Source organism: Ptychodera flava, chromosome 13 (assembly GCF_041260155.1).
Source record: "Ptychodera flava strain L36383 chromosome 13, AS_Pfla_20210202, whole genome shotgun sequence".
Classification (NCBI taxonomy): domain Eukaryota; kingdom Metazoa; phylum Hemichordata; class Enteropneusta; family Ptychoderidae; genus Ptychodera; species Ptychodera flava.
Window position 1 is genome coordinate 40,532,777 of NC_091940.1, and position 27,258 is coordinate 40,560,034.

Here is a 27,258-nt window from a genome sequence, read left to right on the forward strand (position 1 = left end):
TGAAAGGTGAAAAACGTATCAGTAATATGATATCATAGCACAAATGAGTAGGTGCGTCTTGCACCCTCACGTCCCACTTTCTAGGCTTGAAGATTTCAGTGGCCATAAAATTAGCTGTGTTCATCATCTTATAAATAAAGTAAGCTTATAATGTATTCAGCCATGGAGACAATAACATTACAGTCGCATATTAAACAATACCTTAATTCTATTAAGAACTGAATTTCTAAATTTGGTTTATTTAAATAAACAGTAATGCAATGATGTTGTCAACTCCTGGTATTGCTCATCTTATTGGTGTTGCCGTCATGCGGTAGATTAACGCCCTCAACGGTAAAAACAGCCAAAGTGACTTGACATGACCTCAAATGCCTCCAACGATGACGTCAAATGTCATGTGGACCAATTCGGGGAATTCCCCAGCAAAGTGCAGATGAATGATTTGGAAAATGGAGAGAGTTTGAAAGTGGCAAGTTGTCCGCGTTATTTAGCCTCTTTATAGACATAGCATTATTTGATTTGGAGTCACAACTTTTTCTTGGAAAGGAGATCGATGGACAGTTTCCCAACACGGGTGCAATCGTTTAAGCCACTGTGTTCTGTGACTGTTTTTACAAGTTAAACTGCAACCAGGAAACATAGTCTACCATCAACCATTTTTGACAACGTTACCATGTCAGAGGAACCACAGATGCTTCCCGCATGGGGTAAGTGTAAGGTTTCGCGTACTGTCAGCAGTATAGTGGTTGTTCCAGACATTGCATATGAACAAATTGAAAGGGAGTGTTCAATTTTGAATTATGAGGGGAAGTTTGAGAAGATTCTACTTTTTACATATTCTTTTAATTTTCGGTGATCTGCAGCCTGGAAAAAGTGTTGGAATAGTCTACAGCCTAGCCCTTTTAACAAATCCGTGGCGATTTTACATAGTCACCGTCATATATTTTGTTAAAAAGCATGAACAAGGTTGCTCCTTGATTTCATGTAGACCATCCTTAGTGCAGGTGATAATGTAACTGCAGTACAGTAGAGTAGACGTAGGTCGAGGTTTTGCCTGGGTATCGAGCTACTGTGCTAGTACAGCTAGTGATAATGTACTGTGTTGAAAGAACTTTAACACTTAATTCAATTCAGCAAGTATGAGTGAGGAAATGGAACAAAATGGAAATGGTAGAAAAGAAGACCATTTACCAATAAATAAATAAATGAAATATGTAGAGTACATCACCCAACCCTTAAAGACAATTTATTGTGTTTAAGACAATTTATTGTGTTTATTCCACAGAAAAATTTACATTCACGAAATAATTATGATAGTGGCCACAGGCACTTTGGAAAGAAATAAACACAAACAGTCATATATAATTTGTAAATCAGTGACTGTGAAACGGAACTTTCTTAGAGAAGCCAGAGCAACAGTGATGCAGATTTTGACTCTGTAGAAAGCATTTTACTGTCATGTGTGCAGCTCACTCTGTAAAGTATGCAGGTTTACTTGTCCCTTTAAATACATCGAGTGTTTGTAAATTTAAATATGTTGACTTAAGATGGCATAGTTTTTAGTGCAAAGGAGTTCTTCGATTCTAAAACAGAGATCAATAGAATCTCACACCCCCAAGGACCTGGGGTCAGATTTCTCACACGAGTTGGGGGGGCAACAAGTGTGAGAAATCTGATCGCAGGTCCTTGGTGTGTGAGATTCTTTTTCTCACATGACCACAAAATGCGTTAAATTCACATTGGACACGTACATCATTATCCAAAATCGTGACAACTCTGTCATCTGCCACTGTACTCTGACCTGCTTACTTTGTAGTTCCGGTCCGTGTGTTACTCGTCCTGCCATTGGATAACATTTTATGCGTGGAACAAAACAGAGTGTTTATCATCCAATCAGAGCTCATGTAATATTTACTGCAGAGTGTGGGACGATTTCTGAGAGTGTGGGATCGATCTTTCCCACACCGTAGATCCCGCACTCCCAGCGGCCATGAATGTGAGATCACATAAATCTTGCTTTTCCAGAAGTAACATAACATAGAACATGAAGTTTGGATACAATAACCCTATTGTATGTCATTTGAAATGACTTCCAGTCCGGATGGTGTATCATAAGAGCTTTATTTGAATCAGACCATAAGCTATAACTTACATTAATTTATTGATGAATTCAATTCCTGCCTTTCATCAGGTAAAGTCAATCACCTTTAATACAATTTTGATAGACCCATTTCAAAGTGACGTCTAAGGATATTTAATTGTGCCTCCCTCCTCCCAATTTCTCTTAATGCACACTGAAATTGCTTCACAGCCTAATAGATGTATAAACTGGACATTGCCTAATGTGACAATGCATATTTTAATTTAAGAAGCAAAAAATTTACTGATGCACTTTATTTGGTTCTGTGTCACCATCATGGAGTATTTTGTCTAATGATGCCCTGAAACTGCTGTGGCTATTGCTTTCATTTTATATTATCGTTCAATGAAACAGAAACATTTTATTTCAGAAAGATGAAAAGGAGTTGAAATGCAACTAAAAAGGTACTCAGCTCATTGTAGACCCAATAAAGTAAGGCACCTTTTCTCTCCACGACAATAAAGTTGCCCTTTGGTCACTTTTGAATTTTGCAGATTTGAGGGAGTATCCCTTATCCTTTGAATGCACCAATGATCTGTCCCTCCACTTGGATCCTGAAAATCCCCTTGCAGATGACTGGAGGATGCTGGCAGTCAATCTTGGATATAATGAGTCAATTGTCATATCATCGCTAGAACGTCACAAATCCCCAACCAAGAGTGTGCTTCGTATGTATGTGACTCAGTGTGAATGGCCAACATGGCAAGGGTTGCAGTATGCATTGAGAAATATAAAAAGGGCAGATGCGGAGCACAAACTTGTTCAACATGCTGGCAAATTAGGATTGTCCTCTGAGGCTGCCAAAGAAGGTCTGCCCATTGGATGGGACAAACCAGCCAACTTGAAGCGTTCAATGAAGGTGCAGCCATTTAGTCACAGCTGCATAGATGAACTTAGCAAGCTGCTTTTGCTTGACCACCCACTGTCAAAAGACTGGAAACTTCTGGCCAGCATTTTGAAATACAGCAATTCTGACATTGAACAGTTTGGAAGCAATCGTAATCCAGCTTCTGCACTGCTACAAGATTTCCAGTGTAAACATGGAGCTACTCTTGGTGACTTCTACAATGCTCTGGTTGAAATGCCAAGATATGATGTCATCTATGCTCTCTGGAAGCTGAATGAATTAACTACAGAAGTTGAATCAAATACAGTCAATCCAAATCAGCCAACTGTGCAAAGCTTGCCACCTGGTGCCAACAGACCAACAGTCAGACAAACAGCAAGACAAATGTCTGAACAAAACCCAAGAACACAACCATCCGTTGGGAAATCCAGGTTTGTCTTTAATAAGAATCATTCTTCTTCACTTGTACTTTAGAGATGTCGTATCTGTCTGTGTCATTTTTGGTCAAAGTATCATTTTCTCGTAGACCAACTGTCAGAGTGACAAAGTTGAGCCTATTCAGTTCATATCTGGTTCCGTGTAATGGACCATTCAAGGACTTTACAATTATATTACTTAAAGTGTAATATTTTGATATGGCTTCACATGTAGTTGTGTTTCAGTTTAAAATATAAAACTGGCACCATTGTATGTTTAGATGTATCAATACAATGTACTGTACTGGAAACAAAGTGGTACGATCACAGAATTGTGCAATAACTTTTAAGTCTTGCCTGATCTAATCTCTGTCTGTTTAGCCATACAGTTCTGGTCTCTATCAGATAATGGTTTTGACCTAAACAAAAATATTTGTATGCAGATTTTATTTTTGACCAAATGCTAAGTCAGAAGTATCAAAGAATCCAGTTAGCTTGCTAATTTTCCTCCTGTTATTTGCATGAAACTTTTCCAACTGTAGAAATCCACCTCGTCAACGTACCAGTATTGAATCTGTAATAGACAAGTTAAAACAGCTTGGTTTTGATGAATCCACAGCCAGAACAGCTGTCTTAGAAGCCAGCAGGGAAACTGGTAAGTATAGTCATTTTAAATTTTCATTTTTCCATTACCAGTACCTACTTTACTTAACCTACTCTTTCATATTATATTCTTCATCACTGATGTAAACGATCCTTTCCATCAGGAGGCAAGAGGCTGAGTGTACATTTTCTCTCACATGTCTCTGTATTTTCTGGTGCAAATTCCTACATTGTACTATACCATGAACACTTGCATGGCTGCTGCAACAATTTTGTAAAATTTCTTTTCATTGTCTATACAAATCAATATATGAAAAATGAACATTATTGTTGTGCCACAGAGAGCATTGTATGTTGATTAAATTATTACTTCAACATCCTTAGCACACAGCTTCACTTGTGACGTGTGCTTGTGTACATGCAAGTCCAGTGAAGTCCATTTGCAAATGAGTTGGAGCCATATTTAAGCCATATATGGAGCATGGTTTCATGTCTTCAGCCATTTTCTGGATATAGATTTCCTACTTGCACAAAGAAAATGCATTGTTATCCAATATATACCTCTTCCTTTTTATGATATATTTGACTATGAATTTAGGATGAACATGATATCATTTTTAAAGTGGAAAGCCTTCAACTGACATGCAAAGTTTCACACACCAAGTGAGAAAGATTAGATGTATTTCCCACCAATGGGGATCATAACATTGATGAAGTATGTAAAATGTACGCAAGGCTGATTGTTCATGGTGTATTTTATGATTGATAGGCATAGAAGATACTGAAGATTTACTTGATGAAGCCTTGGAAATAATAACTGAATTGAGTGAAGGTGAGTGAAAACCAATATTTGCAATGAATTCACGTTTACAAAATCAGACACCTTTTAAACAGAAATTAAATTTCAACTGCAATAGCTAGGAAATTTTCACCATATGTACAGTTTAAGTTACATGCAAGTTTGAATGCATTGAGTCAGAGGATGAAATCCCATTGCTGCGACGTACTTCTGATGTGCATTGTTTGTCACCACCGGTACACTGAAAAAATGTTGCTGCACTTAGCCTCATAAAGAATAATATATTCAAATGAAACACCAACTCTAGTTATTACCAAACTAAGGCATCAGGATGTATCTCAGTGTACATGTACCTTTGGTATACCCACAGCTCACTGTGAACAGTGCAGTGTGAATGGAATGGTCCTATCTCAGTCTGACTCATGGCAAATAGTACATTGCCAATCCTATTTCATCATCAAATCCAGTATACAGAAGGAATGGTAACAAGCTATCATAGTGAAAATTTTCTTGATGTTTTTGACAGGAAATTCCTTCACAGCATTTGGATAGTATTTTCTTATATAAGCTATTTTCTTAAAGAGCAAACAAGTCACCAATTTATCACATTATTTCATTGATTGTTTATTTGAGACATGTTGATATTCACTGTATCACTTGAATCATAACAAGGGTTCACGTTGTTGTACATACAAGCACAACCAAAAGACATACCATAAATTAGGACTTACAGTATTAATGCAATGGTTTTAGAGTGAATAACCAAACACATTTCAGTCAGTAAAGTAAACTTTGTAACATGAAGTGTTTATAGTAAAAAATCAGATATACACCAGTTCTTTCAATGAATGCTTTGATGGTTGTCTGTTCATAATCGCAGAATACGATGGAGCTGGTAGAGACTTTCAGATGCCACCGATGCAATCCATGCCATCTGTCATGAACATTACTGGAGGAAATGTACAAATTGGCAGCCATAATAAAATAATATATACAGAGAAACCATCACAAAGAACACCAAAGACCAAGGCCAGGGGAAATACCAAGCAACGTAAGTTTCTACAATATACTTTTAGTGATATATTCTTGGTCATTCATACTTTGATTGGAAACTTTGTTGTATGTGTCCTTTTACTGTTAAGTTCTGCATGTAACCCTGTGTTTTAGTAGTTTGGTTTGCTCTGGATACAGTACTGGCATGTCATTAGCAATCTTTATCAGCCCTGTGAATTCCTCACACTCATGAAAGTAGATTCATCATAGAAACTAAAAAGTTTGGATTGGATCATTTGTATGTTGAATTCAAATTTCTATTATGTTATGTTATGTTATATGATGCATCCTTAAAAAATGTGCAGAAATAATAAGCAAGCTGGAAACGTGATGAACCAGAGCAGACTGGAACAGAATCAGTTATTTGGACGTAAAGATGATATCGATAAAGGCACATATTCAAATTGGGTCATTTTACAATATTATTTATTGCCAATTACAGGTGATAGAGGTACATCTCGACAGGAAAGCAAGCAAGTTCCACAAGCAAATCCCAGTGCTGCACGTAGAAAGAGTGATGCACTCAGAATTCTTGGAATACCTGAAGAAGACATCAAAAGGCTAATTGAAACAAACCCTGAGGTGAGAATACCATGGAAATCAGTTAGATATACAGTTTTATCAACTTCATCTATCAGGTGATATCTGACAGAATATACTGTGGTTTTACGATTTACCCAGACACTAAACTTGCTAATAACCCAGCTAGTTCACTTCATATTGAGAATTTTAGGGGGTTTACATGTGTGTGTTTATTCCGGAGCTGGCACTGGATTAAATTTAAACCTGTGTCAGTTGGACGTGTGACCAGACAACACCGAACTAACAAAGAACTAATTAATTCGGTGTCGGAGGGCTGGTCCAGGTTCGGTGCTCTGTACTAAACAATGGCCTCTTTACACATGTGACCTAAACGCCGAACTACCGGGTATATCCTGTCTTCTACCTCGCATAAAATGTGAAAGAGGCTTCCCACCTTACTATCCAAAAGTTTGTGTTGCATTGGAGTTTGTTTGTTCGGATATGTGTGAAATAGGATTCCCACATTACTATGCAATGGTTTGTATTACAGTATTGTTTGTTTCGTTCAGGATACATGTATGTGTAGGGAATTACATGTATAATGTGTATGATAGTGCTTTGTTTGTGTGGAGAAAGCTTATGGACAGACGCAGCCGGACCTTAGTGTACATGTTACAAGAGTTGATAGAATGCACCTTTGTTGCTTGCATTTCGAAACCCAAGTGTGGTTTCTCATCAGTCGCAGAGTAAATTCTTTCCTCAGTTTGTGTTTGTGCAATTTATATTTTAAGTGAATTCAGTGTTACTGTTCGTTAAGTACCGACGCAATCACGTTGTAGATCTGTTTGGGGATCAAGTTGGTTTGTTTTTTGTTTATTTACTTCAAGTCTGTAAATTTTGTTTTGACTAGTGTGTCTTTTCAATTTTTTTGTTTCTCTTGTAAGCAATAATTTGTGATTCTGGGAATAGATTCCTCAGTGTCTTTTTGTTTCTTTATCAAGCTCTGCCCAGTGTTTCAAAATATTTCCTTTTTTTTAACCCATGGGCCGTATGTTGTGCTTAAAATAAGTTTGTCCGTGTTTCTTTTCTTGTCACTGTGCGGTTTGTTAGTGTATTTCGAATATTATGGTCTATTTCCGCTGTATTTTAGTGAGATTTCGTTGTTATTGTATTCTCTGTCGAGTAGTTTACTTGTGAAGAATGCTACTTTTTTAATAAAGTCGACAGTGTTGTTACAAGTGCGAGCATATCTGAGGATTTTGCCTTTGATGACTCTGAAATCATTAAAGGTCGCTGTCGGGTGACATGATTCTCTATCCATCAAAATTCTCTTCTTCTTGTAAATGTCTTCGCCGAAGGCGTCTCGATCGTTGATTGAAAACAAAAAAGAGCGTAGACAGCAGCTGTCCAATGTTTGTGTCCACCGCTAGCAATTGTTCTCTGGGCTGTTGAATACCACTTGCCCTGAACTAAATTTACACCCAAGTGATTGACGTGTAAACTTGAGATCGTTAAGATCGCTGATAGGGAATATTTACAGAGCGACTGATCGGATACCCTCGGGTTTAAAAAATACACGTGTAACCGCATTCAGAACTTTTTGGTTTGATTTCACCCTTTATTTTTAGCACTGGGTAGTTTCCAGATGTAGATGTTACGCACAATGTTCAGTACGGTCGAGATGGTGACCGACACAAGTGGTTAGTACATCGAAAATTACTTCTTTGGATGATTTTCCTGGACCACGTACTGTTCCTAGAAATCAGGATTTGAGCCTTGTAAATTTACAGTACAGTAAGTTATTTGTCGCCAAATGTCGCCTATTTTTGGTCAAATTCAATTTAACCTTGCCATCTGCAGTATGGAGAATGTTTCAATCTTTGCAAAGGGTCAACTGTTCTTGTTGGTCATCGGAGCACGATGGAGCACGATTTTTTCGATCACCATGCATTTCCCGGTACGATTGCCTCTTCGCTCAGAAAAACGCGCGCTGGATCAATCGCCGAGAAGTTAACCAAAAGCTGGAAAAGAGAACGAAAAACGTCCAATAACTCTTTGTCGAACATGGTCAAGGGTAAAGAAACTCAGAAAACTATTCCTGAAGAAATCTTACAATTTTTAACACGGTAGAACGTCGCAAATCGACTCGGGCTGAGACACTTCCGGGTAGCCAACAGTCTCACTCAATCTGTGGATCTGTCAGGTCAGATCGAGAATTGAGCATAACATTTCAAAGTAAACCAACATAACATTTGACCCTTGTTATATATACAGTACGTAATTGATTCTTGCCTTAACCTCATTACATATACGGTACGCCATTGGCTCCTCCCAACTATCCTCTATATCGACATTATTCGGACTGGTAACTAGATTATAATTTACTTGAGGTTATTAAGGTGTTGAACTCTGAGAAAGGCAGAATCAGTAAGAGTTTACAGATGCTGGACCAACAACATTCTTTTCTCATGCCACAGCTAATCAAAAGCTCAGATTGTCACATTTAGTTTGTTATTCACCGTCTAGGGCTCAAGTCTTCCAGTGTTAGCCAATAAGGTGGCACAGATATTCACACCATGATTAATTGTTTCTCATGTTTGGTAGTGGCACGTGAATACCTTCTGAAAGCTAGGAATTCAAACTACAGGCCAGCTTAAACTATCACTTCCAATATTTCAGTTTCATGAACTTAATTTTCATCAGTTTTTGTTCCCTTTATCAAGTGCAGTGTACCGAGTAGTGCTTTAGCAGGGCATTTTGACTGTCAATCAATCAATCAATCAATCAATCAATCAATCAATCAATCAATTAATCAATCAATCAATCAATCAACCAAAAACATTTATAAAGCACCAGGATCAATAACTAAGTTATTTTCAAAGACGCTGGGTTTAAAATTAAGTGTTCATGCGCTTTGGCAGATAATATGTCTTGAGTTTTCATTTTAAAATGTTGACACTTTGGGCCTGTCGAATGTCAGAAGGTAGAGCATTCCAGAGTTGTGGTTGCAGTGATGGAGAATGCACGTCCACCATACGTTTTAAGTCTGTAGTTGGGTACACACTGCAGGTTCTTGGAGTTAAAGCATAGTGAACAACGAGGCTTGTATGGCTTGATCAGATCCTGAATGTAGACTGGGGTCATACTGTTGTGAGCTTTGTAAGTTAGCAGTAGAATTTTGTAGTCAAGTCTATACTGAACTGGCAACCAATGGAGACTACACACAAATAAAGTACTGGTGATGTGTGATCTGTTCTTCTTGAATGGGTGACGATTCTGGCTGCGGTATTTTGAGCTCTTTGAAGAAGTCTGATATTGGATCTAGGGAGACCGTATAGAAGTGAGTTACAGTAACAAGTTTTGAGGACAGTGTAGCATGTATTAATATCTGACAAGTTTCCTTACTCAGATATTTCCTGATGGATCGGATTCGAAGTAGATGAGCATAAGTTGACTGACAGGTTGTTTGGATGTGCTTGTTAAACATAGTATGAGTATTGTCAAAGATGACTCCAATATTCTGGGCAGATGTATAATCACACTTGAACCAATGGTTATTTGGTCGACAAGATTTTGGGAACGGTCAAACTTCGAATGAATGACAATTACTTCTGTTTTTAGCTCCCATAGCCATATGTATATATGGCAATGGAAGCTATTCTTATAGGCTAGGAAAATGTCTGTATGTATGTATGTCTGTATGTCTGTATGTCTGTACGTCTGTATGTCTGTATGTCTGTATGTCTGTATGTCTGTATGTCTGTATGTCTGTCCGTCAACATCAAAAACTCCAAAACCGCTGCACATTTCATCTTGATATTTGGTGTGTATATGGATGATGGGCTGTAGATGAGATTTTGTTCAAATGAAGTTGTCATTGCCAAAAATATGCAAATTAGTGCCAAAAAAGGCGTTTTTGGTAAAAAATCTCCTTCTTCATAACCGCTGGTCAGACAGCTTTGATATTTGGTATACAGGTCCCTAGGGATAGCCCAACTTGGATTTGTTCAAATTGTGATGAAATAAGCAAATCTGTATTTTTAAGGAATTTTTTTGTCATTTTTGGTCAAAAATTTATTTCATCAAAACCGCTCGTCTGACAGCTTTGATATTTGGTATACAGGTCCCTAGGGATAGCCCAACTTGGATTTGTTCAAATTGTAATGAAATAAGCCAATCTGTATTTTTAAGGAATTTTTTGTCATTTTTGGTCAAAAATTTATTTCATCAAAACCGCTCGTCTGACAGCTTTGATATTTGGTATACAGGTCCCTAGGGATAGCCCAACTTGGATTTGTTCAAATTGTGATAAATAAGCAAATCTGTATTTTTAAGGAATTTTTTTGTCATTTTTGGTCAAAAATTTATTTCATCAAAACCGCTCGTCTGACAGCTTTGATATTTTGGTATACAGGTTCCTACAGATAAACTAAATATGATATACAGAATATATGATGAAATCTGCAATTTTGTATTTTTGGTGCAATTTTTGCCATTTTTGGTCAAAAAATGTCTTTCTCAAAAACTACTTGTCTGATGTCTTTGATATTTGGTATACAGGTTCCTGGGGGTTCTCTTAGTGTGATATAGTGAAATTTGATGAAATCTTCAATTTTGTATTTGGGTCAGTTTTTGCCGTTTTTGGTCAAAATATTTGTTTCTCAAAAGTTACTCATATGATAGCTTTGATATTTGGTATACATTTTTATACATAATTATGATGAAATCATCAATTTGTATTTTTGCAGCTAATTTTGCCATTTTAGGTCAGGCCATCCTGAAATGAGCTATCAAAGATCTCAACCTTCTTCATCAATACATATGTCACAAAACGTTGCTCTCTTCATAGCACAGCAGAGCTCTGTCGACCATTGGGTCGTTTGTTAGCTCCCATAGCCATATGTATATATGTTACAAGTTTACATTTTATTGAAAATCTCAATAGCCACTGAGCAGATTAGATGAAAAATTAGCATGTAAGTACTTTGGGCTGACCTGAAATGATTGTGCACATCTTGGGTCAGTATCTTGGACTTACTATTTTTCATGAATTTTTTTGTAATTTTCTCCCATTTTTGGTCAAAAAATCTTCTTCTCTGAAACCACAAGTCTGATTGATTTGAAACTTGGTATGGAAGTGCATAGGAGTGACCTTTCTCAAATCTGGGCAAATCGTGGTGAAATTTGCATATTTGCATTTTTAGGCTATTTTTTTCATTTTTGATCAAAATTTTTTTTAACTCTGAAACCACACGTCCGATTGAGTTGAAACTTAGTGTAGAGGTTTTTACGGGTGACGTCAGTAAGATTTGATCAAATTCTGGTGAAATTTGTATAAATTTATTTTATTGGGGGAATTGTTTCTATTTGTGATAAAAAAATCTTTTAGCTTGATTTTAGCTTGTTTTGATAACTATATGGGAGCGACCAGTGACATTGTCACTATTTTTGAGTCATTGAGTTGTAGCATGTTTTGTGTCATCCAGTGTTTGATGTCACAGATACTGGCCTCAATACAGCTGACAGCTGACAAGGAATCATTGTGAGAGAAAGACAGGTACAATTGATTACCATCTGCATATGGTACTGAGGAAATTCCAAGTTATGTTGACGAATGAGTTTCCAAGTGGAGAGATGTATATACCAGTGAACAAAGGTCGACCGAGGACTGACCCTAGAGGTACGCCAAACTGAAGAAGATGGGTTTACTGGTAACATTTTCAATTGTTACTGACTGGTTTCTGTCGGTAAGATGATTCAAGCCATTTATGGGCAACAGCTGTAATGCCTAGGTCAGAAAGCCGGTTCAACAGTACAGTGTGGTCAGTGGTGTTGAATGCTGCTGATAGATCAAGGAGGACAAGTATAACACTCTTACCGGCATCAAGAGATTAACAGATATCATTGTGAACTTTCAAGAGAGCTGTCTCAGTACTGTAATATTGTCTGTATGCAGATTGTAGCGGGTCTAATAAGGAATTGGTAGTGAGATAGTCATTAGGTTGAATTGCAACTACTTTTTCCAGGATTTTTGAGAGGAATGGTAAGTTAGATACTGGACGGTAGTTCTTGAGAGTGTTTATATCCAGCGAAGACTTCTCTAGTAATGGAGTGACAATAGCAGCCTTAAGTGTAGTAGGTACACATGTGCAGATCAGTGGGACAAGTTGATTGTTGCAGTTATATATATTGAAGTAGAGTATCCAGGCATTGTTTTAGTACTGATGTCAGAAGTGGGTCAAGAGAACACGATTTGGTATAGTGGGCGATTGCATAATCAGAGTTTTTATGTTTTCTGTTTGGCTGGTTGAAATGATGGAAACGTGAACATAGTTGGTTTCTGTATCGATGATCTGTTGATTGTGATCAATGGAGCTCAGGTTTCTGTGTGTACCTGTGATCTTGTTTTTGAAATATACGTTGAAACAATCTGCAAGTTCATTCAGTGTTGTATGGTTGGAAGTGAACGTGTCTGCTTGGTGCAAAGTGTAGAAATTAATTTGAATAGTGTGCTCTGGTTCATGGCATTGTCAGAAATAACCCAGGTTGGTATACCGGTAGTTGTCACATTTTGCATGTCAAATCAGTTTCTGACGCGAAGACAATGTTCTTTGTAGATTGGGCGGTGGATTTCTAGCTTGGTGTTTTGCCATTTTCATTCAGCAGATCTTTTGTCAACAAAGGGTAGAATACCACGTGTTGCCACAAAATCTTTTGGTGAAAGGTCTTTTTCCCACTCAGGACCGAAACCCTTGGAACAGTCTGCCTGTCAACCTACACCATATGGATGCCCATATTTCATTCCGCCATGCCCTCAAGACATTTTTTTAAGGAATAGTGTATTTTGTGCTGTGCCCAGAACTCCCTTTTGAGACTAGGCGCATTATAAATATTCTTCAATATTATTATTATATTATTATTATTGTACTTGGGCCTCAGCCCAAGTACATTTGTTTTCATTCCGTGGGAAAAAACTCTGTAAGGTATAACCATTTCTTGCTGAGACCAGGGAGGGCAAAATGTCTTGGCTTCATCTTTCTTGGCATAATAAATGGCGTAATGATGCTAACTTAATGGAAGTGCTGCTCTCAGCCAGTCATGAATAAGTGAGATGTGAATATAAATGCTTCTCTATCTGAGTTTTTGCCACAAAATCTTCTGAATATAATCAAAATGTGCATCGAAATGCAACAATTAATGCACCCTCCGTTTCCTAAGCGATGGCACGACCCTTGCTACACCCACTGGACGAGCCAAAGTGGGAGGGGTAATTTCAGTTTGGTCGAACAGGAGGGCTCGAGACCAGAATTTAACATTTAAATTGAAACATGTTTAATCACTGACAAGATGTGGACTAGTGTTAATCAAAGTGAAAGTTTGAAAAGGAAAGGTTTTATATCCCGGACACAATGAAAAACATTACGACTGGAAACTGTACCCCCAGTTGAGAATAGTAATGCCCACAGCGATGGAGAACACTTATCCTTGAGCTGAGAAAACCAGACCATCATTTCGAAATAGAGCTGCAGATTCGAGAAGCTCGTTCAAAATAGATAGGTACACCCTTAAAGGGGTGGTTTCGAGTTTTGAGGGCAAATTTCGCCTCCTTCATATAGAAATCGTACGTTTGTTTTTCCAGGAGAACACACCATTTGACACAAAATTTGCATGTAGAGGGGTCGCCAGTAAGTACGTGGTCAAATCTGGCATAAGAAACAATATGAAATGTTGGGTAAAGCCAGTCCAAAATAAACTGATTTGAACTTTTGTGTTTTGTAATTTATACCACTGCAGTAACACTACCTTTTTTTGACAACATCACACAATGTAATACGTTTTGAAACTGAATACTCCGACGTATTCTGTGTCTCCTTTGCTAACAAATACGGTATGCCGATTACCATGTAAGGAGATGATAACGTCAAGACAGATTTGTAGTGCATTTGGTCCTGGATGGTGCACGAAGTTTTGTCGAGGTAGCTTGTGTATTTATTTCCTAAATGGGAGAGATTAGGGTCGATCTAAACGAAGGCCGAAGAATGTTATGATACTCTAAGCGAGCTGAACTCTAACGCGAATGGTTGGATAATTTGGAGGATGTCTAGAACCGGGGTCTAGAATGATCTCGTCTCATTAAGATTATTTGGCGGTCAGTATTGAATTTCAACTGCGTCACAAGTTTGCGAAATGAGTATTCCGTCGAACGGTCAACGAACGATGTGTTTTAGAAATCTGGAGACATGGCACATCGCATTTTTATTTTAGTATTTTATATTTTACAAAAGATTTAAGAAGCAATGATTTTGTCGAAAATTCTGAAAAAAATATAGGAAGATTTGATCGCGAACACATTTTCACTTGGGGTCAACTAGCCCTGCGTACGATGCTGTGTGTTCCGCTACAGCTAATCGCCCCGCTCACCACAGCCCTGCAAAGCCCGTACGTAGGGTCGGTGACTTCAAATCCATTTTGGGACTTGACGTAAAAAGCCAAATTACTGCCGAAATTCAGCGTTCTTGGGCCCAAGTCGTATCCCAGCCTACCTCAGCTACTCGATCGCTTCCAAAATGACAGTCTTTTATTCACTTCTCATAAATAACCGTCGATGTCGGCAACTCTCTCGCTAGCCCTGCGTACGATGCGTGTTAGCTGTAGCACATAGCATCGTACGCAGGCTAGGCAGGGTCAACCGGATGCGCTATTTTGCGGGTTGCGGGTTGCGGGCATGAAAAAATGTGTGTTTTTTGATATCATTTTCGCCCTTCTCACACTTCAGATTAGTTCAACCGCCGATAAAGCACAATTTTCAAAATCGTTTTCAACGCCGTTTCAAATAATTCTATTGTGGTGAACACGATTATAGTCCTAGGAAACTTTTCAAAGTCACGCTGGATCAAATGCTTGAAGGGGGCATACCGGCATGGAGCGACTATCATACTGCAGGTGCAAGTCATACGTTCATGATATTAGGAGATAATATTGAGAGCTGCAGAACACAAACTCATCCAAAAATATTCCAATTAGATCGATTCCTGAAAATAAGGCAACGCACCGGCGTTTTTTCCCACTGTAATTCTCGCGTAAAATGTTAGCAGAATGTCGTTCTCTGAGGTCGCGACCTCGCTTGAACCGAAACGGCAAGTAAACTAAGTCCTTTGTTGTACGTCTTTTTCTTTTTAAAGATTTCATGAAAAATACACGGCATTTACAATACACATCACTTCTACGCTTTTTTAAGTCAAATCTTTCCTTATGCATTGCATTTAACTAGGCATTGTTAATTTTCTGTATGAGTTGCCCTGGAACCGAATTGTGAATGGATGCATTACAGAGAATTTACTTCCTATGGCCTGATACTAGAAATGTAACAATTTTCATTCCGCGATAAGTGGCGACATTTCCGAGGTGCGATTTTTTTGTCAGTCTGGTATTACGTATATTTCTCACTCACATCCATGGCAAGAAAGAAAAGTGATTCAGATCCCTAATTATTTGTAATGGCCAGGCAGCTCGGAATAAATAAATTGGTCCTCGGAATCGCCGCTTTTAGTTTAGCAGATTTTGATTTTTTTCAGAAACATGACGTATTTTCACCCATTTGGTTTGGTCTGTTATAGCATCTTTAGTCCAAAAAATCAAGTTTACAGCATTGATGTTTTCAACAGCCTTCAAATATACAGTATTACATTAAAAATACACCATATAGGCCCCCCCCCCCCCCCCTAGTAGTGTTTCATTAATTTTAACCATCTTGACCTGATGGTGAAATATGGACTTCGCAGGAAAAGGGATACTGTACGATAGACCTGATCATCATTATTGATAATAGACACATTCTAAAGGTTTTATTTCTTATATACTAAATGCCATATTACATATATTAGAAATCTAGCCTAATTCTAAAAACCCGCAGCCCGCAGCCCGCAACCCGCACTTTAGCAGATACCGGGGTCAACATGGGGTCGCAGCCATGTTGCCTCAAAACTTATTTCTGTCTGCACTCAAAACTCAAAAATGTCGGATATGAACCTGAAAAATCGATGCAATTTCGTCAAAATTCGGCGAAATTTCAGCCTATAGACAAAATTTCATCTATGTAAGGTAAATTTACTGAAATTTGATCGACAAATAATCCTGAGCTTGAACGTGACAGCTCGCCTTCTCCGGGAAGTCAAGCATCCAGCTGCCCATACACAGTTGCCCATATGGCCAGGTTTATGAGATTGTTTTCAAGCGAGCGAGCCAATAGAGCTAGAGGTCTGATTTTTGGTATATAGGAATAACTTAGCAATACAATTATTTTGACAAAATGTCACGTGACCTCAATGACCTTTGACCTCAAATAGATATATTTGTCCACAACTCAGTAACCACAAGTGCTACACCCTTCATATTTGGTATGATGGGACACCTTATGACACCACATATTGTACCTCATTAATTATGCACATATCTAATTCTGAGCAAGCCAATAGAGCTGGATGTCCGATTTTTGGTATATAGGGATAACTATAGGGTAGAAATCTAAATATGCCCATCTAAATATTAGACATCTATCATCAAGAACAAAAGAAATTTGCTGTAATTTGAATATTTAATATTTCCACTATAAATAAAGAACCCCTGCCTCAAACTCCACAAAAGTTGCTAGACATATTTTGCCGTTGTCATGCCATTGCTTCGTTTAATAACCAGTTAATCAAATGCCTAATTGACAGGAGGAAATTCAAGACCATATTTGAATAGTAGTATATATTGTTCTCAAAATTACTCTATCACGGCCCAAGTACTCATTGCCTTCAGCAATACTGCCTTGTTATTATTATTATTATTAATCAGTTAGTTCTCAACAAGCATGAAAAATCAGTGTTCTCATAAGTCATAACATCAGTTGATATTTTATGTTTGTTGTCACCAAAACTATTGACTACTGCAGTTGGATGTACCGGTATGTCCTTTTGGTTTCCTTATGCAGATTTTATGAATAATGGAACTCTCCTGCTGTAACCTAGCGGATATATTACATTTTTCATGATCATCTTAAATTCATTCATCTGCCTCAGTATGGGCCTCGAAAATACCGGAAGTTCAGTTCAGTTAAGTTCAAAGAGGGACCAAGCATCTTTTAAGTAAGGTTTTCCATGGAGAAACAAAGTACCTGACATACCAATATTTGAAATTCAAAATGGCCAATACCCCTGTGTTAATTCTGTGTGGAAAAAATAAGTTTTGATTTTCAGAAAACTTAAGATGGTGAAAAGTTTTCTTCCCTTAAGGGCTTTAAACTTGAGTCAGCACAAATGATAGATCAGAAAGGAACTGTAAAAGTTTGAGTCCAAATATCTGTTCCCAAGGCGCATTCTACCTTAATGTACCATACCTCTGCCATGTATTGTTGCTGTGAAAGTCTTCTGATTGCTTTGTGTTATTTACTTCTGTAGTTAAATGAAAATGAACTGGCAAACCTTTACTTCCAAGGAATAGAATCATTGCAAAAACGTCCAATTCCAAGTGAAGATGCACATCCTGATGTTCCTCAATATGTGGATCAACGAGAAATACCAGATCAAAATATCCATGGTTCAATCCCTGAAACACATCCCATAGAGCAAACCAGGCTACAAAACCAAGATGCTGAAAGACAGAGATGCTTGGAGATAGACAGAGGTGCCAAGCCAAAGACAAGAGAAAATCCAGCGGACCAAAATATTCAGCCAACACCTCAAGGACCTTCACAGAGTCAGAAAGCACATTCACCAGGTGATATCAATGAAGAAATTGCCAAGAAAATCTCAAGACAACCAGTGGCTGCTCATCTTCAGGCTAGAGGAAATCTTGATGGTGGAGGGACTAGTGATGCCACCAGATCTAACATTGCCCCAAGAGAAAATCAGGCAAAACAAGATGATGGTGATGAGTCAAAACCTCAAACAGGGAGTACTGCACAGAAAGTGCCAAACTCAACCTCAACTACTGGTGCAGTACCAAAAGTGAAGTTTGAAGACAATGCCCCTGGTGATGGTGATGGAAGGAAAACCACAACTGCATCTGGACCAACAGCAAAAATGCCAAGTGTTGTGGTACCTGACTCTAGCTTAGCTCAGAACCAAAGAGTGGAGACTCTAACAGTTCAGAAGCAAGCCCAGAAGCTGAAGGCATTCAACCAGTCACTGATAGAAGACGAGATGACACAGCAGTGGCTGAGCAGAAATCAATGAAGAGACATACTGAAATACCAGAAGCTGTATACACAAATGTTGTGAATGAAGAGGTTAAAGAGACCTCTCCAGATGATTCATTTGATAAGTTAGACTCCCCTGACCCTCAGCAAGAGCAAGTACCTTTGGCACCCGACTGTCCTACTGGCAATTATGGTCCAGTGCAAGCAGCACAAAGTCAAGATTACATCAAACAGGGCCATGGTGGCATCAGAAGTGGTGGAGACACACCTACTGTCACAGGAGAAAGTGATTTGCAGAACAAAAATGCGTCAGTTGGAGCAGGTGGAGGTGATGGCAGTACAACAAATGGCAATGGCGGTGACTTTGATTTGGATCTCAGGAGTTGTGAGCCATCTATGGATGCTGCAAACAGTGGGAGACCAGAACAGAGGCTTCCTGGTCAAGATGAACCTGCCGTGACAAAGTCAGAAGATTCCAGCCAGGCTGCCATGCCATCACTGCAAGAATCCAATGATGGAAGAGAAGATGCAGCTGTGGAAGATGATGAACAGAGTGGTGGCAATATTGCAACATTGAGGGATCCCTCCGATGACCAGTCAGAGAGTGAAAGGAAAGATGAAGAACAGGAAAGATCTGAAGAGTCAGGCCAACCTGATAAACAACAACGCCAAGATGATAATGGGTCTGCTATGGCAACTGCCTCAACATTGAACACACTGGAGACTGGTGTCTATGTTTTGACATCTGTAGACATTGAACAGATCACCAAGGGTAAAAGCAAACTGATCTCTAATGAAGGTGCCTTTGGACCAGTTTATGAAGGCAAGTGAAAATAATGTTTGGTCACTACTGTCGCTAGAAACCAATAAAATCAATCAAATTTTTCACATTTGAGTTCTACAACTGATGCTTTGCAAAATGATGTTCCAAAAGATGTAAGAAAGAGAAACTTTAAAATTGAGCTTCCACTAATAATTTGAACAGAACTGATATTATTATAGTTACACACTGATGAACATCAGCCAATCACAAAAGCTCCCAGGTGTTGCAAGTGACAGCAGAAAACTGTTGAACATGTGAGCTAATTAATTGCATAAGTCTGCATAATTAACTGGTATTGACTTTCAAATGTTTTGAGTTAACACTTCCATAACCACATTTTACAAACCAAGAGATCATTGCATGATGGTAAATGAATGAGAAAAACTGCTGTAGCACTTCAGATGTGATCTGACATGTTATTTTTTGAGTTGATATTCATGTATACCAACAGGAAGTCAAAAGTAGACAGCTGATGAATGTCCAGTCATATATATATACCAACTGCTAACATTCCAAATTTTGTGGCCTTGCTTGACATAGTTTACATCAGTTGGCTGTGTGTACTTATTTAAAAGTTGTTTTGTAATAATTACAGGTGAATTTATATACGAAGGACCACTGAAAGGGAGTCGAGTGGCTGTGAAGATTCTTGACACGAGTGGAACACACGGCGAACGAGAGTATAAGAGGGTACATGATTTTAACATATTGGTTAAAATTTCATTCTGCATGTTGTGCGGGCAGTGCCTTTATCCTTGTAAATATGTTTCGATCATTCACCAATCACTTGACAAGTGTTTAATGAAGGATAATAGAACTGGCAGTCAGTGACAAATTGCTACAATCAATGATTGACAGAAAATAGCAGAATTTACTTGAGTACCATAATTTCATGCAATAATTTCAGAATCTTGTTTTCTGTGTATTTGCAGGAAAAGAGTGTTGCTGGAATAAAGCATCCCAATATTCTTCCTGTATTCGGTGTTTGTGAAGATGAAGGGTAAGTACAACTTTTAAAAAGTTCAAGGATTTCACATGTTATCAGTAGCTGTTGTTGAATTAAATTTCTTTCACAAATTTTATCTTATGTCATTGAGAAGTCAATCCAAATGATGACAGATCAGTGTCTAAGATTTATACTCAGCATCAGAGTAAATTAAAGAAATTATGCATAAGCCGACTACTTCATGGCAGGATGACAAATTTCCTGTTCAGTGGTTATCCTTCAAAAAGCTTAATCCAGCTTTATCTTCTGAAGGATGCCCCCTCAATATTTCTTACAGCCATCCAATGTGCATAGTGTACCCATACATGGAGAATAGAGATTTGGCGTATCAGATCAGCCAGAAGAATCCAGCATTGACATGGCAGAGGAGAATTGTAATTGCTATTGGTCTGTGTAGAGCTGTTCTGTACCTCCATTGGCCAACAGGAGACAGGTAAGTTGGTTTCATCAACTGGACTGGTATCAGTTCCTGTATCATTCTGTCTGAAGTAGGGATATAGAATCTGATGTAGAATGATGTTTATGCAAGAAAATATGGTGTGAACCAAGTTACAATTTTTGAAGAGAAATGTTTCATAGGATGTGGCTCTCAAAGTAGAAATGATAAACTTGTAGCATAGCTAATTTCTTTGGTAACTGTTTTTCTGACATTTGAGATTTGCAATCAATCTTGTCATATCACTTGTGAATACTTTGATTGCCTCTGTACACCAGTCCAATAACTCTCGATCACCACCCAGCCTTTGGTTCATCTCATCATTTTCGATAGAAAAGGTGAAATATGTTGAGGGTGATGGGGAGAAATAAATGAGAACTTATGGAATTTTAATTCGGGCAGCAGCCAGGAAAAACATTGCCATGTAATATCCACACCAAACTCCCTTAATTATTGTTAAAGCTACTTTGTGAAAAGTATTGTCTTTTATGCAGGCTGGTCATTCGATAGATGATAAAATATTTTGAAATAATACTTTTTCACGATTACATGGGTCATAAATAAAGAAGCTTTGGTTAAGAAAAACGGAGTAGAACTTAATCGTAACATTGTAGCATTAGCCTCTGGGTAAACAGTAAGAATGTAACCTACGGTATTTGACATCTTGAGCAGAGAGTTTTACAATCATGTGTCACTTTTAAGGGTCTATAGCTAGAACAATTCATGCTTGATAAATTTACTTGCACTATTGTCATGTAATTGTCTATTGTCCTCTCTGATTTTATATGACATGGAAGGGCATGTATAATTCAAATTGATCATTCTATTTGCACAGTTGTTTGACAGTCATATCTCTACCAGCCAAGTATGCAGGTGTGTTGAAAAGTCATGGTGGATCAGTTTTGCATAAATATATAGGGATTCTCTTGTTGTTATTATTGTAATGCAAATATGAAGAGATTTCTTGGTAAATGGGCTACATTTGTTGAGTTTTTCTGTTTATCTTTTAATAATTCTGACAAAATGATAGATGATCGAGTAAATTGCCATACATTTCTCTGTTGTTTCGTTATCTTGATTTAGAAAAATCAAGGTGTACCATCGTGATATCAAATCAGCCAATGTCCTACTCAGTGGTTCATGGTGGCCGTACCTTGGAGATACTGGACTCACCAGAGAGATAGCCATGGAAAAGACACATCTCTCACAGACAGGTAGAGTTTAACTGAATAAGACGGGAGCTTTGACACTATATTTTGTCTGACATTGTTGATATTTACCAAGTCATTGATCTAGTGAAGCAAACAATAGATAGATCAGTAGTTATCACTTGAAATTTTCATTTTTCAAATAACTAAAGCTATTCAATTGTAGAAATTAAACAATAGAAATCAACCTCATAACATTACGAATACATGTACAAAAGTTTGTGTGGGAAAGAAGGAAAACAAAGTTGTTGAGAAATAAACCAAAGAGCTAATGGTTGTTAATGCCAAATAATTGCAATTTAACTATTAAATGTATTTTTAACTTTTCACTAATTAGGTTCTCAACTGTGTGTGAGTGGAACTCGAGGATATCAGGATCCCGTTTTAATTATGAAACCTGCAAATTACTATGACGATTTTTGTGACATTTACAGTCTTGGAAAAGGTTGGTTTGAGTATCTCATCATCATCTACTGTAATTGATGCAATATTATTTGGTGTTGACAGATTGTTGAAATGATTAGAGGATTTGCAAACTTTTGGTTTTGAGCTAATTTTACCATTTTTGGTCAGAGTCACATCTGCTCTGAATGCACCTATCCCAAAGCTTTCAAATGTGGTCTTTACATTCCCAGAGATGACCTCATTGTGATAGTGTAAATTGTGATGAAATTCACAAAGGAAAATAATGTGTTTTCACCAATCTGTTTAAGTCAGCCGCAAATTCACTAGTTTTTCTCTTTCTGGACATACTGGTACATCCAAAAAATAAGCGTTAGAAATGTGACATTTGAGTCTTTTAATTTAATTTTTGATGACAGTGCTGCTAGAGTTATTGACCAATGTCTTGGCCCAAGAGACAGACGATGAGAATACAGACTACGTTCACAGCCAATGGCTTGAAGATGAAATTTTAGAAGATCCAGATGCATTGAGTGCAATTGCTGTTAAATCATCTGTGGTAAGTTTGAAAAAATAAGAGTTTTAGGAAGAATTAATCCAGAGAAAATTTTACCTTGCCATTGCCAGGCTAATACACGCTAATCCATTTGCATCTGACAACCAATGGAAAGCTTCAAATATGTCACACGAAAGGTAAAATAACAAAGGATATTGACAGTTATAACCTCAAAATTTACAGTTTGTATTATTTGTAAATAAGGCAGCTGCAAGTCACTCTTTGATAGAAACAGTTGTAACATTGATGAGTTGTGCATTAATGATTTCATTCTTGAAAACAAAGTTGCATGCATCTGTTTAAAGAATCATCAGAGGTAGGATTTGAAATTGAAAGTCATATGTAGCTAATCTGACCTCTTCCACAAATGGTACGGTCCAATCTCAGCAGTTCCTGCTAGTATACTGGATTCATAATTTTCGAATGAACTAATTTGACATTCATCTTTTCCTGAAATCAGGGATGGCCACAACTTGAAGAAAATGAAGTTGCTAAAGAATTTGCCAAAGTTGTGATCTCATGTTTGAGGACAGCCCGTAGGAGGAGAGCCAAATTGCAAGACACCTGTCAGAAATTACAGGTATGTTACAGTATTCATGGTTTCTTTTCAGAGCAGAAGTAAATTATTTATTTTTTTGTTTTGCTGCTTCTTGTTGTTGTTGATGATAATGATGGCAGATAGGAGGGGAATTTACAAAATGTGGACTTAACCTGAGTCTGTGCATCCTTATAATGTCATGTTAAACAGGATTATGGTAAAACCATACATGTAATCAGCCCATTTCTTTTCAGATATGAAGTGAATGATTCGTGTTATGGTAATTTGTGAAGTAATTTAATAATGCAACACATTAGCAAATAATCATGCAATGATTTTACAAATAATGACAACATCCTACACCAGACAATACCTTCTTTCTTACCCAAGTTATTTTTTTATCTCTCATTTAATCACACAAGGCTCTAGCAGCAGCAAATAACATCCCACTGTGTGTTGACACAGAAACCAAGATGTGTGCAATCTGTCTACGAAATCACACAGGTGAGCTGAACTGATTTTAAGTTAGTGTGCCTCTTTCAATCATTTAATGAAATTTCTTGAATTTATCTCATCATTCCATGAAACTTTCACAAAAATTGTGCTCTAGATGACTGTGACATAGGTTGAAGAAGTGTCAGTTGCAATAGCGCTGTTCACGGTTACAGGTTTGTCACTAAATATAGCTGTACGCACACGACATTCGGCACTGCCGCTTGAAATGCGGACAAATTCTATCAATGTCGCATACATGGCTGTTTTGGCATCTTGTACTCTGAGTTGTGATATGTTTTTTAGTATTCATTGTTACACTAGCAGTGGCCTACTAAGATGTATTTTCGTTGTTCTTGCATGCGTAATTTTCAAAAGCGTAATCTAAAAATGCGGACAAACATTTACTTTTGCATATTAATGAGAGAACAATGACATCAATTGTGAACAGCCTATTAGGTATGCAATGTAAAAGATGCCATTATCGTCAAGTTGACCATCAGACATTCTGCAGTGTCGTACGAAATGTTAACTGGTAATTGCTGGATTTCAAGCTGCACTTTCAGATTATGTAGAATTTCGTCAACATCCATGCCAGTTAAAGATTATTTTGTGTCAAAGTCAATGCAGGAAGTAGTAACTTTTAGCCACACGTTTTATTACTCTGTTTGTCTTAACGTGAGTATTGACTACATTCATGCTGACATTTTAATTTGCCATGTTTTCATTCCAGCCTCCATTCCATTGAGCTGTGGGTGTAAAATAGCATGTGATGAGTGTTTGAAATCTTACAGAACAAATGCAATAAAGTGTCCGTGTCATGGAGCTACTGAACCACAGTCCATCCACAAAGAAAGCACAGGGACTCAATCAACCATAGGTAAGTATGTGAAAATTGTATTAAATTGTTGAAATCGATGCCATTGATGAGAAATCATCTTCTAGTACGACAGCTCAAAATCTAAAGGACCATAACACCATTTTCTGACAAATTTTAAAAACATTGTTTGGGTTGTTAATTTAAATTTTAATTTGTGAGAATATTATGTTCACGATCATCAGGAATATTTATGCTTTTCTCCCAAACAGAGGAAATGGATGAGCCATGAATGATGAATGTACTACTACAGCAAATATGGAGACAGATGGCACAGAAAATCATAGACTTACAGACAAAGAGACCAATTATCAAAAAGAGTACAGCTTTCTTGATCAACAATGAAAATGGAAAGTCATGACCTGAATCTGTGGAATCAGTCTAATTCAAACACAGATTGATACTGAGTAACTGTTAAAGTGTCAATGATTTTCTATAAGGCAATGAGAAAGGACAAAACTTTGAGTCTACAAGACAATGACAGTTATCAGTGTTTGAATTTAGTTTGGATATACCGGTAGATGTACATGTAATCACATACCTCACTGATCCAAGTGTGTAAACATGACTGAAAGGTCACAATTTTAATCAACATACTTTGTCAGTGGTTTGAATTCCGGATGTAAATAAAACGCTTTTAGAAATTTCCTAAGGCCCATGAAAACTACAAATTTTAGGCCAAACAAGACTTTTTTATATGATATCATGGCGTAAGCTTGGCCATGACCCCTTTCCGTGGCTGACAAAGTCAAAAAGCTAAAAGCTTAACAAATTTGTGGGTTAGTTTTCATTTGGAAAAGATGTCTTGAAAGAAAAGTGAAAGATGTAACTATATTTAAAAGTTAATTCACAACTGTTGATAACATGTGGTAAAATTTGTAGATGGTTCCACTACTGATTACATGTTATTTTTCAGTTTTATTGACTATCAATTTCAAGAATAAAGAGAAAAAGTTTGCAAGAGGTGCTATCCATAAGAATTACCGAAGACATATCTACAAATCATCAGAATTGAACGAGATGTGTGTAGCTGAAAACAGCTTGATGGATGGCTAAATCATATCTGTCTGCTGTTTGTATATTGTTATTTTTTTTTTAATTGGAATCAAGTCCTGACAAATTCAGTGAAATATTACAGATATTTGTATGTGTATGTTGTGCTATATTTTTCAATCAAATCATTTGATCCCAACATTCCTAGCCAGCATTGTTTGTTCTTATCTCTTTTTCCCCCAGAGACTAGGAGACTCATTAGTTTCTACATGCAATTCATCATGGCAATTTTTAGGATAAATATGATTTTTTGCATCTCCAAACACCACTGTCACACAATGCTAGCTATGGACTCTATCCCTAATCATGGCTCGTTACAAATGATAAATGCAAAAAGCTGTGTCCATAAAGCTTCAGTGCTGCCCCTTTCATCTTCTAGATCATTATCATCTGTATAAAGTTCAAACTTGCCGGTGAGAAAATTCTCCACAATTTCATGATTGAATAATCATTATCTAATGGTTAATAACTCTCGCTCAATCAATGAAATCTGCTTAAAGTAGTATGCACCTCTAAAGTGAAGACTTAAACTTTTGTCCAAACTTTCCTGAATGAAACCTTCAACCATTCTCTTACCAAATCAACAATAAAAGTCGGGGGTCACTGTGCATTTTTGAACTAGCAAAAAAAATTATCCAACATTTTGTGATATTTGAAATTCAAAATAGCAACAATTCCTGTGTTAACTCTATGGGGAAAATGAATTTTGGATTTTCGAAAAACTGAGACTGTGAAAGTTTTTCTTTGTCCAAGAGCTTTAAAATGAGCCCCTACATGTAGTAGATCAGAAACGAATTGTAGAAATTTGAGAGTCAGACTATCTGTACCCGAGGCACATTCTACCTTAATCTTGTAGCATATGTTGTCCAGAATGTAATTCTGAACTACCGGTACTTTGTTGTACATATTGAATTGATGAATAAATCTTCACTTGATCTTCACTTTGTGTTGAACTTCAATGAGCCAAGAATGCAAAGGTGTGTGCAGTGTGGATGACATAATGGGGTAAGCCTAATTCAAGATTCATAATTCAAGATTCATAATTCATGTTCTCCAGTTACACTAGAAACATGCATTTTCACACAGATTTACTTAATCGATACATGTACACCGATAAATCACCATTAGGACTTCAACGGCGCCTTCTATATGCATGAAGTGGTGACCTGTGTGTTTACGAATTCTACAGGTAGGGGCCAGAGGTTATTACAGTAAGGGATTAAATAGAAATTACAGTGTGGGAGGGCCAGTATTTTTTAAAATGGCACAATGCATAAAATAGTAACCCTTCAAGAATGTTTTGAAG

At 37.4% G+C, this 27,258-nt stretch overlaps 1 protein-coding gene across 2 annotated transcripts; it reads left to right on the top strand.

The window, feature by feature from the left end:
• The first annotated feature begins 410 nt into the window (after window positions 1-410).
• Window positions 411-26,893, top strand: LOC139148455 (uncharacterized). 2 transcript variants are annotated; one of them, XM_070719915.1, is made up of 18 exons: window positions 411-707; window positions 2,635-3,418; window positions 3,946-4,058; window positions 4,776-4,838; window positions 5,686-5,856; window positions 6,301-6,440; window positions 17,822-19,384; window positions 19,980-20,074; window positions 20,317-20,384; window positions 20,668-20,823; window positions 21,910-22,040; window positions 22,372-22,479; window positions 22,856-22,995; window positions 23,453-23,572; window positions 23,953-24,034; window positions 24,756-24,902; window positions 25,112-26,365; window positions 26,453-26,893. In XM_070719915.1, exons 7-17 carry the CDS (start codon window positions 18,595-18,597, stop codon window positions 25,129-25,131), a joined length of 1,857 nt encoding a protein of 618 aa, XP_070576016.1. In that variant the 5' UTR covers window positions 411-707; window positions 2,635-3,418; window positions 3,946-4,058; window positions 4,776-4,838; window positions 5,686-5,856; window positions 6,301-6,440; window positions 17,822-18,594; the 3' UTR covers window positions 25,132-26,365; window positions 26,453-26,893. The 2 variants fall into 2 exon arrangements, with proteins under 2 accessions (XP_070576016.1, XP_070576015.1); XM_070719914.1 differs by lacking the exons at window positions 20,317-20,384; window positions 20,668-20,823; window positions 21,910-22,040; ... (5 more) ...; window positions 25,112-26,365; window positions 26,453-26,893.
• Window positions 26,894-27,258: the final 365 nt, after the last annotated feature.

What these genes read in the sequence shown, in the direction of transcription:
- LOC139148455 (XM_070719914.1), top strand. Translation starts at nt 674, where the DNA reads ATGTCAGAGGAACCACAGATGCTTCCCGCATGGG. An exon ending in ACAGATGCTTCCCGCATGGG is followed by an intron (nt 708 to 2,634) that starts GTAAGTGTAAGG and finishes TGAATTTTGCAG; the next exon opens with ATTTGAGGGAGTATCCCTTA. An exon ending in CCATCCGTTGGGAAATCCAG is followed by an intron (nt 3,419 to 3,945) that starts GTTTGTCTTTAA and finishes TTCCAACTGTAG; the next exon opens with AAATCCACCTCGTCAACGTA.